This window comes from Bos taurus, chromosome 5 (assembly GCF_002263795.3).
Source record: "Bos taurus isolate L1 Dominette 01449 registration number 42190680 breed Hereford chromosome 5, ARS-UCD2.0, whole genome shotgun sequence".
Lineage (NCBI taxonomy): Eukaryota > Metazoa > Chordata > Mammalia > Artiodactyla > Bovidae > Bos > Bos taurus.
In genome coordinates this window covers 60,952,734-60,966,150 of record NC_037332.1, presented here as the reverse complement: position 1 = coordinate 60,966,150, position 13,417 = coordinate 60,952,734, and the positions used below count along the sequence as shown (strand labels likewise).

At 40.0% G+C, this 13,417-nt stretch overlaps 1 protein-coding gene across 11 annotated transcripts in view; it reads right to left on the bottom strand.

The window, feature by feature from the left end:
• Window positions 1-13,417, bottom strand: part of CFAP54 (cilia and flagella associated protein 54) — a 312,009-nt gene that overhangs the window by 98,987 nt on the left and 199,605 nt on the right. For all 11 annotated transcript variants that reach the window (XM_002687523.7, XM_024992507.2, XM_024992508.2 and 8 more), the window contains 2 exons: window positions 12,763-12,842; window positions 10,997-11,166 (listed from right to left, as the gene is read on the bottom strand). In XM_002687523.7, coding sequence (XP_002687569.6) covers window positions 10,997-11,166; window positions 12,763-12,842 — 250 coding nt within the window. The remainder of the gene's footprint in view (window positions 1-10,996; window positions 11,167-12,762; window positions 12,843-13,417) is intronic.

Sequence of the window (13,417 nt, the reverse complement as noted above, 5' to 3'; positions counted from 1 at the left end):
TTCTCACTTCCTGTTGCCCGGGATGTAAGTTTTTCTTCACTTTAATCCATCCCATCCTCTTTCCCTGTATGATGATATACATATAACTGATGTCACACTTTTTCAAAATATTTTAATAATATATGTCAACAGGCCTTCTCATTGGAAAATCTAGACCAAAACAAAATTCAAATGCAGAATAATCTACCTGACAATGCTTGTTGTTATGCTACTTTATACACAGAAAGATTGGCTGAAAGCCAAATGGACAATATATCCATTTATCTAACTGATCACTTGATATCTCCACTTGAACAGTAAATAACAATCGCATTTAAGAGGTGTTATGAGCTAAACTGTGTTGAGGTCCTAACCCTCTGTGCCTCAGCATGCATTCTGACCTGGAAATAGAGTCTTGACAGAGGTAACCAAGCTAAAATAAGGTCATTGGGGTGGACCCTATGCATGTGCTACATGCTGTGCTAAGTCGCTTCATTGTGTTTGACTTTTTGCGACCCTATGGACTATAGACTGCCAGGCTCCTCTATCCATGGGATTCTCCAGACAAGAATACTAGAGACAGTTGCCATTTCCTTCTCCAGGGGATCTTCCTGACCCAGGAATCGAACCTGTGTCTCTTACGTCACCTGCATTGGCAGCTGTGTTACCTGGAAACCACTAGTGTTACCTGGAAAGCCCCATTCCAATATAACCAGTGTCCTTACAAATGGGGGGAATTTGGACAGAAAGACAGACATGGACAGAGAAACAGACATGCCCAGAGGGAAGCTGATGTGAAGACACATGGGGAGAAGGCAGCCCATGACTGGAGTGATGCACCTCTCCATCACGCATAATGCAGAACACCGAAGATCGCTGACAAGCAACAAGAGGTGAGGAAGGGCTCCCTCCAGAGCTGTCAAAAAGAGCGGGGTCCTGCCAACGCCCTGATTTTTGGACAGTCAGCCTCCAGAACTGTGAGACTATAAAATCCTGTTGTTTTAAGACACAGTCTTGGGTACTCTGTTATGTTAGCCCTAGGAAACATGTTGTTTAGTCGCCCAGTCATGCCCAACTCTTTGTGACCCCATGGACTGCAGCACGCCAGGCCTCACTGTCCCTCACCCACCATCTCCCGCGGTTTGTCCAAATCCACATTTGTTGCATTGGTGATGCTGTCCAGCCATCTCATCCTCTGACGCCCTCTGCTCCTTCTGCCCTTGGGAGGAGGGAATAGCAAATCTGCCCACTGGAGGAGGAAATGGCAAACCACCCCAGTACACATGTCGTGAGAACCTCATGAACTGTTTAGAAGGCCTAGGAAACTAGGATGGATTAAAAGCAGAGCCCCTCCACCTCCTTCTCCCTTCCACCTCCTCCACCAAACCTACTCCTCCTTCTTGTTCTCTACCCCAGATCAAGAGCCCAGTATCACCACTGCTTCCCCTTTGCCTCCCGCTCCATGTTCAATCTGTCAACAAGTTCTGTCGGCTTCACCTTCAAATCTGGATACTATCCAGCAGCTCCTTCCTTCCTTCACTGCTACTGCTAATGCCTCCATCCAAGCCACCAACATCTCCAGGCCAGACAGCTGTGGGAACTTCCTGGCCAGTTTGTCTGATATGGCTCCCACCCCTGTGGTCCTGGTTCCTACTCTGGTCACATCGATCTCTCTTCAAGATGTAAATCAGATCATGTCATTTCCCCAGTCCTCCTTCCAGAAGCCTCCCTGGCTGTGGCCAGTACACCATCTCCTTTGGGTGAGGTTTCTGGCCAAGAAACCAGCTTCATCAGGGTCCAGGGATACTTCTAAGAAGGTATAGTCTCTGTGTATAGGCCCCCAAGGTATGTACATATGCTCAGATCTTCATTACATTTTAAAGCCTTTTTTTTTTTTGGTATGCATCCACGTGTTGTATTAAAAGATATCCTCTGTCTCGTCTTCCCTCAATCTTTTTTTAAAATGGTAACTGGTATTTACTGTGTTTACCACCTGCCAGGTGCTATGTTAAGTGCTTTCTGTGAATTAATTGACTTAATCCCCACCACAAACCTACAAAGTATGTATTATTATCATCCCTATTTGATAGATGAGTTAATTGAGACCCAGAAATGACTTGCCTAAGGTGACTCATGGAGAAGGAAATGGCAACCCACTCCAGTGTTCTTGCCTGGAGAATCCCAGGGACGGGGGAGCCTGGTGGGCTTCCGTCTATGGGGTCGCACAGAGTCGGACATGACTGAAGCGACTTAGCAGCAGCAGCAGCAAGGTGACTCAATGGGCATGAGTTTGAGCAAACTCCAGGAGATAGACAGGGAAGGCTGGCATGCGGTAGTCCAGAGAGTCACAGAGAGTCACACACGACTGAGCCACTGAACAACAACAAAGGTGACTTGGGTAGAAAGGGGAGGCAGGATCAGAACCCAGGCCACTGGCGCCTGCCGCATTCTCAGATTCATCCTTCTTCTATAATGTGGCCTTTTCCTTTTTACAATTCTAACACACTGCGTTTTGTTTATCCTGGCACAGGGTTACTTGGTCCCACATTTATATTACTATCTAATTATTGTTAACTGTACCTTGCACGATATAAAAGGCCCTCTTTGTTCAGCTTTTTAATGTCTTTTGCCTTCATTCTACTCAGTAAGCTTCATTAAATGGGGTTATCTTAAGGATATTAAATGAGGTACTTAGTCTTTTATATGCTCAAAAATATGTATTGAGCACCTGCTATAGGCCAGAAGCAAATGTAGGGGTTATGGATACAGTACCTGACCTCACGGAGTTGACATTCTATTGAGAGCAGGATGCTCTCAGCAAACAGGAATGCTCAGCAAACAGACAGTATTCAGTGCTTCCTTGCTATAATCCTCCTAGCTGTCATTATTGTATAAAGTTGGACAGGGAAAATGCAAGGACTAAATTGATTTTTTTTCTGAGTTGTTAACCAGCATCAAAGCTTTTCAGCCATTACTGAATTTCAAACTCTCAGGATTTTACTCCGTCATTAAACTGGTTTAGATACTTGTATTTTCTAAAATATGGCTTGTGATGATCTAAACTTACTATTTAAAAGAAAATTAAAATCAAACAAGCAAGCAAGAAACAAACAAACAAACAAAAGTATAATGTTTATGGGGTTTGCATACAGGTACAGAATCTCCTCTCCCCTACACCCTTCCTCCCTGCAGGCTACATACACATTTCTAATGCACTTTGTTTATTCAGTAGCTTCAGAGTTAGCACAGGATAGCAACTAGAGACCTTGGAAGAAGAAAACAGTACTTATCTCACTCTTCTGATCTGAAGGCCTAATTCTGATTTCAAGAGAAATGAGATACAGGGTTTGGAATCTTGCAAACCCCAAAACTTAGTGAATAAAATATAAACGTACTGGTATGTCTTAATCCACGTGGTACTGCTTAGTTGCACAATGGAAAACTTCTAGTTTCTCCTCTGCACTAGGCAGACAGAAAGTGTAAGAGGATTACTGACTATAAACAGTCTGAATCCCAACAGAAGGACATTTCATTCTGACACAAAATTAAAAGGCTCAAATGTTATCCGACTTAGACAATAAATTAAATACAAAGGAGAACAGAAAGGAACATTTAAAAAAAAAGAAGACAAGATTCTGAAATAGAGAGGCAGCCCTGAAAGGAGTAGAAATACTGTTTGCGTAACTTTGATCCCATTTATTTCTTATTAACATTCATGACAAACATGGTCAGTTTGTTCTCATAAAATCTATGTGGCTCACTCCACCTGTCACCCAAGGGAACGTGCCTTTCAATTTCCTTGACACATAATTTTATTAGAAGAATCATGAAATGTCAAGCTAACCATCATTTGGAAAAGGGACTGTCCAACACTCTCAGCAGTGCCCAAACAGAAGCTCACAGAGGGTGAAGTTCACCTGCAAAAACACATTCATCCTGACAGTAGGCTTTCCCAAGTGACAATGCTGTCACTAACAGCCAGCAGTGGCAAAGTTTTTGCAGGTTTTGTCCCAAGGGCCTGGCTCATGGACTTAAAATTGGTGCGATTCTGGTATACTTGCATATTATTTGCATACATCTATCTGGTTGTCAAATTAAAGTTCTGTTGTGACATTCCTTTCTATGCTATTTTTTAATGTTTAGTTTCTCACTTCATTCTTCTTCACTAAAAAAAAAAAAAAAATCACTCTTATCCTCCACACTAAAAGGGTATATATAAGACATGTAGAGAGCAGGGCAAACAAAGAAAGTAAGAGACAAGAACTATTTTCCACAGTTGCTATTGCTCTCTGAGACACAGTTTGGAAAAAACAGTTCCATTTGCCACCATGGGAAATCATATGTTCATTATTTTCCATATATAGATATACATATATATTCTATATAGTGATAACACACAAAATCATATATATAATACACATTAAGATACATAAATATTTTCTAAATATATATTTACATATTATATATTCAAATCATTTATTTTCTATAGGAAATAATATAGTAAAAGTTCCTTTGTCTTCAAACTTCAGTGGGGAAAATGGTGTATTATTATGCCGTCTCTGGGGCTGCACAGAGTCGGACACGACTGAAGCTACTTAGCAGCAGCAGCAGCACTACTTAGTCGCTCAGTCGTGTCTGACTCTTTGCAATCCTTTGGACTGTAGCCCACCAGGCTCCTCTGTCCATAGAATTTCCCAGGCAAGAATAGTGGGGTGGGTTGCCATTTCTTCCACCAGGGGATCTTAGCACCCCAGGGATCGAAGCCATGTCTCCTGTGTCTCCTGCATTGCAGGCCAATTCTTTACCCTCTGAGCCATGTAAGCCTATTTTAACCAACTACCAGTATAGTTTAAAGATAGTTACAAATGTGACAATACTTTAACCCAGTGGGTCCCAAGTTTTTTTTAATCTCAACACCCATTTACATTCTTAAAAATTATTGAGAACTATCAAAGAGCTCTATCAATATTTACCATATTGGAAATTAAATTGAGTCATGTTTAAATTCATTAACATTTACTAATTCATTTAAAAATAAAAACTCATTAATTTTAATATAAATAATGTATTTTATGGAAAATATATTTTCAAAAACAAAAAATAGTGAGAAAGATGCCACTGTTTTTGCATTCTGCAAATCTCTTTAATATCTGACTTGAAAAGAGAAAATCTGCTGAATAGAAGACTAGTCAGTCTGTTCTGACATAATGTTTGGTTGAAGTACAGAAGACTTTGCCTCACACAGATAGTGACTAGACATGGGAGGAGTATTTTAAGAGCCTCTTCGGATAATTGTCAATATTCCTCCTTGATACTATACCAACATGTGACAAATGATATGCTTAGTTGCTCAATCATGTCAGACTCTTTGTGCCCCCATGAATGGTAGCCCGCCAGGCTCCTCTGTTCATGGGGATTTTCCAAGCAAGAATACTGGAGTGCATTGCTGTGCCCTCCTTCAGGGGATCTTCCCAACACAGGGATCGAAGCCAGGCCTCCCACATTGCAGGCAGATTCTTGTCTGAGCCACCAGGGAAGCCCAACAAATTATAGTTTCTTAAGTTTGTTGTTACGTGAAATGTAATACCATCCACTGATGCGCTTTTCCTACTCAGTTACATGAAAACCTAATGGTCTTTCTTGTTAACCAGGATTTGGGAACATCATATGTGGTCATTTAGAAAACATAAGCTCCCTGAATTATACAGATCCTCTTGATGTTGAAGCATTTCATTATACAATTTTTAAAAAGCAATGCCCATTAATGTCACCACCAGTCTCATCCAAAAAATCTAAGCATTTGAAAACTGTCAAACTCATGATGGCAAATACAAATTTTCCAAAACTCCAGTTTTCTCATGCAAGTTTAGATTTTATCACTGGCAACAAAAACAATTAGTTGTTTTCCTAGAAATGGCATGTTCATTTCACTCATTTTCAACAAAATGCCTGTCAAATACCCAAGTCTGAATAATCATGGTTTTTCAGTTGTTTTTATAAACAAAAATGTTGTTCCATGAGAAAAACAGCTTATCCAGCTCTCAATTCATCCACATGCATTCTCTTCCTCAAGACAGCCATCAGACTATGCTACGCAGTGAAAGTGCTTGAGGTACACTTCCCACTTAATATATTCCCACAGATTATTACAAATTTATTTAAGAATAGGTATTTATGAATGTAACAGATTCTACTGCTTCAGCAAAAGCATTCTTAAAGTGAATCTGCCTTTTTTTTTTTTTTTAATCGCAAGCACACAGCAGTGAAGAACAGAAGGACAACTAGTTTGCTTTGGTGTCACTGCTTTGATTCATGGTGAGCTGATGGAAGTTGCAAATAACAACACACAGAAAAGGCAAAAAAATCTTCATTTTATAAACTATTATACACATAGTTTACTATGTTATAAACTACTATAAAAATAGTTCTAACCTCACAGACCTCCCTGAAAGAGTCTCAGAACATCCAAAGATCTGCAGACCACATTTGAAAATCACTGCCCCAAACAGACTTTATGGATTTTCATCGCTGCTTAGAAACCACAAAAATTTATAAATTCCCCCAAACCTGTACTGTCTCCAACATAAAATCAAATTTAGATGTGGACTCAGTAGAGCCCAGCGAGCTTACAGTCTATGAGGTTGCAATTTAGCAATTGAACAACACCAACCATGGAAAAGCCTTCAATCAAGGCAATAGTGAGATGATTGTATGTTACCAATCTAAGTACAAGCAAAGGGGGGGTTCTGCTGAACTGACTTCCCCTTTGTGAAGGCTGCAGGAATACTTCTCCTGTTTAAAGAGAATGTCCATCTAAAAAAATTAAGTCCCTTTCCAAATTCTGGACCCAATGCATAGAACCTAATGCACAGAATTTCAGTATACTGAGAAAGGAGAGGAAAAAAATTGTTTCCATCTAATTTTATCATTTCTTCTTTTCATTCAATGATATTTTTCAGTTCTAAAATCTCTAGTTTTTTTCCCCTAAATTCACCTATTTCTTTTATAATCTTGTCTCATTCTCATCCATCCTTCACATCTTTGAACAGTTCATTTCTTGGGCTGCAAAGTCTGCCATTTATTGTCTGCTCTCTTCTGAGGATGTTTCTTCATTTGGTTTATGATATTTGCCTCTGTGTTAGCTTTACCGGCAGTTATTTTCCATGGGAGTCCTGCATTTCCTAAGTTAATCTCTATGAGACAACTTTGGCTTTGTCTTTGCTCCAGCTTTGTGATGTCAAGGCCAGTTTCAAAGTTAATATCTTAAGGTTTCTGCCTCTCACTGTCAGTGCCAGTTTGGACCCTGCACTTGCCAAAAGCATCCATCTGAGGAACTTATTTGTCTTGGGCTACTCTTTTTCCAACTATACTCAGCGCAGGCAGAAAGCAGGTTCCTGGCTAGTCCCCAGAGACCTTTCTGAAATCCCAACCTAGGGGATAATTTTATTCTGTATTAGAGAAACAGAGAAGACTGGACTGGGATCCTACCCTACTGTGTACAAATTATATCAGAGCATCGAATTCACTCTCTCTACTGGGTCATTTTCATCAGTATATAATACTGATATTATCAGTGTATATCAGTATATACTGTATATACTGTATATACTGATATACAGTATATAATACATTATTGTTGCTCTTATCTCAAAAAAACTTGTCTTGATCCTACTTCTACCAACTTTACCCTATTCCTCTAACTTCCCTTTACATGAAAATTCCTCAAAAGAATCATCTTTACTTGCTCATTCCAATTTCTCTCCTCCCGTGTTATCATAAAACCACTCTAAACATGCTCTTTCCCCATTACCTTCTAAAATTACTCCTGTCAAAGTACAAAATACTGGTGATGTCCACATTTATAAATCATCCAATTGCCAATTCTATGTTCTCATCTCAATCTACCTGGAGCTCTTGGCACAGCTGATCGCTCTATTCTCCTTGACACACTTTCTTTACGTGGCTTTCCGGATTTCATAATCTCTTGGGTTTTTTTTTTTTTTTTTTTTTCTTTTACTAGTCATTTCTTCTCAGTTTCCTTGGCTGGTTCCTCGTTTTCTCCCCAATCTTTTACCATGCCCAACCCTCAGTCCTTGGTCTTTTTCTTTCATTCATCTACTCACACTCCTTAAGGAATCTCATTCTTTATAAAGGCTTTAAGGGACTTCCCTGGTGGTCCAGTAACTAAGATTCTGCTGCATTCCCAATGCAGGGGGCCCAGGTTCAATTCCTGGTCAGGGAACTAGATCCTACATGCCCCATGCCACAGCTAAGACCTGGGGCACCCAAACAAATAAATAAATACACATTTTAAAAAACAGAGGCTTTAAATACTATCTATATTCTAAAGACTCCAAGAATATTTGATATTGCCAATTGTACCTCAAAGGGACATCTCAATCTAAACACATACAAAATGTAACTTTAGATCTTTCCCCTAAATAAGCTGCACCTCTGCAGTCTTCCCCATTTTGGTGAGGGACAATTTCTTTTGTAACTCTTCTCTCTTTCTCACTACTCTACAGCTAATGCATCAGCAGATTCTAACGGTTCTACTTTCAAAATATACCCAGAATCCAATGGCTTATCACCATCCTCAGTGCTACCACCCTTTTCAGAGCCACTAACATCTTTCTTTTTATAACAGCTTCCCCAGCTGATCTCTCTGCTTTCAAACCCTTTCTCTCCTACAATCAATTCTCCACCTAACAACTGGAGTCATCCCTTGGAAGTGAAAATCAGATCATGTCATTCTTCTGCTCAAAACAATATAATGACTCCCTAGTTCTCTCAGAGGAATAGCCAGAATCTTCACCTTGGCCACAAGATCCCTTATGATCTGCCTCCCCCACCAAGTACATCTTTGAGGATCTCTGAAAACTCTCACTTGCTCCATTCTAGCCACAAGAGACCCTGTGCTATCCCTCAAACGTGTATTAGGCATGTTCCCACAGCCTGCAACACTCTGTCTACAAGTATTTGCATGGACAACCCCCGTATTTATTTGTTCAGATGTCACCTCATCATAAAGTCTACCCTGACCACACCAGATTTGGGTTATATGTCAACACTGATGCCAAGCACATCAAGAAGACTACGAAGAGGATGATTACTTCCATAGGGAAACTATCCAGGAAGAGCACAGCAGCCTCCCAAACAGGTTGAAAATGTCTAAAGAGGAAAGAGAAAGGTAACTGACTGGGCTTTATGGTGGTTAACGGGCGGTGCTGGGTTAAGGTTTCCCACATGTGGGTCAGGGTCTGTGTGGTTTAGACTTCCCACCAGCACCAAAGGAGGGGGCGACTAGGCTTTCTTCTCTGCTTGTCTGGGCATGGGGCACGAGAAGGGGGAGTGGGAGCAGTCAGTTAATGAACATCTAAGTGGAGCTTGTCTGGGCATGGGGCACGAGAAGGGGGAGTGGGAGCAGTCAGTTAATGAACATCTAAGTGGAGCTTGTCTGGGCATGGGGCACGAGAAGGGGGAGTGGGAGCAGTCAGTTAATGAACATCTAAGTGGAGCTTGTCTGGGCATGGGGCACGAGAAGGGGGAGTGGGAGCAGTCAGTTAATGAACATCTAAGTGGAGCTTGTCTGGGCATGGGGCACGAGAAGGGGGAGTGGGAGCAGTCAGTTAATGAACATCTAAGTGGAGCTTGTCTGGGCATGGGGCACGAGAAGGGGGAGTGGGAGCAGTCAGTTAATGAACATCTAAGTGGAGTCATTCTCTTTACTACAATAGCACAATTTTAAAAGGATAACCTTCCTCCTCCTCCTGCCTTCAGATATTCTCCGTAACACTTATTTTTGGCCACACTATACAGTTTACCTAACTGTTAGGTTTACAGTTTATCGTCAGCCTGCTTATCTTCTATTAGATTATAAACTCTATGAGGGTAGGATTTTTGTCAATATTGTTATGTACTTTTTGTCTACTGGGATACAGAACTTAGGACGGTGCCTAGCATATTGTAGATGCCCCTAAATTATTTTTTGAATGAATGAATGTTAATATAAGAAATTTGCTCATTATTCAAAACATCACTATTGAAAGTATACTAATGATAGAGGTGATTATCATAACTGATATGGGAAGCTCTTTAAAGTATATTTCTATATTATTCAATATTAAAAAATCATTGAGAAGTATTTTAACCGTCTATGAGCTTTTGAATACAGAAACTGTATTCTATTCATCTTTGTATCCTCAGTGTCTAGAACAGAGCCCTACAGCAAGGTACTCAGCAGATGAAAGAAAGTGAAAAGTGATCTAACTTAGGTTTCCCACACTACAGACAGGTGGGAGAAGCCCCCGGTGGCACTAGTGGTAAAGAACACGCCTGCCAATGCAGGAGACGTAAGGGATGTTGTTACAATCCCTGGGTCGGGAAGATCCCCTGGAGAAGCACATGACAACCCACTCTAGTCTTCTTGCCTGGACAGTCCCACGGACAGAGGAGCCTTGCAAGCTACAGTCCATAGGGTTACAAAGAATCAGACACGACTGAAGCGACTTAGCAATGTCAACAGATACTGATCACTATAAATGAATCAATCAATGAACAGATGAAAGGAAAAATCTGACATTAGCAATTGCATCACATTTAAAAAATCTGCCACTTACAACAGTTTATTCAATGATTCAGCACAGCATAGTTCATAGTAACTTTTTTAAAATAGAGTTAATTTTTAATATTGTTATTGGTTGGAAAAAATACTCCACAGGTGTAATTTGTAAAAAGCTATAAGGAATTTAGATTCTGCCTTTTAAAAAAATAGATTAATTCTGAAAAGGAGAGATCTGTGAATTTGCTAATGTTTGACATAAAACATCCGAGCTATGTGCTTTAATAAACCAACTCATTTGTTGAGGACTATAGTTTTAAGTGTAGTAACATGTGAAAAAAAAAACCCTGAATCCTAAGTCTGCTCTATTAATCTAGGAATTTTTGAAGCTTACATAAAATTGAGATATATTGAACAAATCAGGGTGAGGAAGAAATCATGTGTGCAGATACTCGCCTGTATGCTGCCCGGTGTCTCTGCAGGGCAATGGCAGCCAGCTGCAGTCTGACCTCCACTACAATCTCCAGTTCGCCAGCAGAACACTGAGAGAGGTCCTTATGGCTTAGATGGTCCATCTCCGACAGAAGGGTGTTGAGTCTGTCTTCAGCTTCTGTCAGTAAAATTGACTAAAGAAAGAATACCACGCAGTTACCCAAGTCCAGACATAATACAAACCATGTCTCATCCTTACTCAGCAAGCATTTTTTACGTACTAAAAAGTAACAATGAATGGAAGAGCAAAAAGGAAATCTGAACAAAAGCATCAGAGAAGAGAGCTCAGTGAACAGGAAAAGTTAGCAGAGAATGAAAAGGGCAGTAATGGCAGGAATAAGGTGCAGGACAGTGGCCCTTTACTGCACACACAGCTGATGCCCATACTTGCTTATTCACAGAAGCTGTGTTCTAGAAAGTTCCTGCCAACACTGAGTCAGTGAATGCTGAAGCATTACTCCTAGGGGAAATACAGGGATAGGTTCCTACAAGCCTCTGGTCACACCATTTTTTGTCAGCTGATCAATATGTAATCTTGTTTAATGTGTGTCTATGTTTAAAGACATATAATTGAATATATAATGTAGATTCATTATCCCTGAACTCACAGCCAGGAGCTCTATAATTCATGCCTGACTGAAGCTTGTCTAACATACACATGTTCTCCAAAAGGCTCATCACGGCCTTCTTGAACTTAGGATTACTAGACAGCACTTCAGCTTTATGCTTAGGGGCCATTTCAAATAATGAAATGACAAAACCCCCACAAAAATGTGAAAAGTTTGGCAATAAATATACCATGAAAAGGGATACTTGTTTATAGTATGAGAGTGGAAACAAAAAGTCACCATCGTGTTGTTCAACTTGGCTGAGAATGTGCATGTCAGAAAAATCCAATTCTTCTATGCTCTGTGCAGGTCCCCAAATGACCACCAAAGAGCCAAGGGTTTTGATTTGGAGGTTACAAGTAACTTTTAGCAGATAAGCAAATCAGCAAATACTGAATCTGTAAACAATAAGGATCAACTGTATTTCAAATTAAACTATGCTCATCTAACTTGTAATGTGAAGATAACAAGATTTTAAGGTGGACAATAAGTACTAATTAGAGAAAAAAGAGAAAGAGCCCAACCAAACTTTCAAGGAACAGGTCTCTGAAGACTTCTTTGTATAGGGCAGTAAATATTATATAAGGACTAGGGTAATTTAGTATAATGGTTAAGAACATGATCTGTATTTTATCAATTACATGGCACTAGTGAATTTCTTACTGTCTAAGCCTCAATTTATTCATCGTTCAGCACAATATAGTTCAAAAATGATTAACAGGTACATCACGGAGTTGTGAGAATTAAATATAATGCAAAGTGCCTGTCATGTATAATAGTAAGTACCAAATAAATGGTTCTGTTGTTGTCGCTGTTGTGAATCACTGTTACGATTAGGAGATGCCAAACAGGGTATGGAGAGCTTAGATCCCGTCAAATAATAAATCTTATTTTCCCCACCAACTTACCTGAGTTAAAAGGTCAAAGTCTGACACCACTCAGCATCTGCTTTTTTCATGGGGAGTAGACCCATCTCTGGCCCCAACCCATGCTTGGGAAAGAAAAGCTAACAGATTTCCCAACAGTAAGCACAAACGTGAAGGTTGGCCTGGCCAGGGCCTAAGAGTGGGCATTGTGGTAACTGATTCACTATGATTTGAGAATTTTTTTTTTTAAACTTACCTTTAGTGTGCTAAGAGCAAAGTTCTCTTTCAATTTTGTCAGATGACAAAGTGAGCCTCCCTCATCCTTTAAACACATCTCTACAAAACACAACATTTTAGAAGAACTACATATATCTATGGTTAGCTTAAATGTGAATTCTAATTTATAAAACTTATCATTAGTTGGAAAATTTAATGTTTAAAAATCAACCACAATGATAATTAGAAATATATTGCTATATACAATGGTCCTCAAATATCATACTCTATAGAAGACTACGGCTGATTCTTAAAACAAATTGTGTGTGTGTGTGTGTGTGTGTGTCAGTCACTCAGTTGTGTCCAACTCTATGACCCCATGGAGTAGCCCACCAGGCTCCTTTGTCCAAGGGATTCTCCAGGCAAGAACACTGGAGAATGTTGCCATTTCCTTCTCCAAGACAATTCTGAAAGGATCTTTCATATGTTTGTTGATGCCATTCAAGTTAATCAATCACTGATACAAAGTAGTGGTTCCTCACCTGTGACCCTATATGGTTCTCAAAGTATTCTGAGACTTCTAGATGTTTATAATATCTCAGTAAGATCTCCTTGGAGGTGTCAGTACTGCTGATCTGCACCAGCCCCTCACTCTAAGACCAGAGAGTGAGACCATTTGGAACAGCACAACCTAC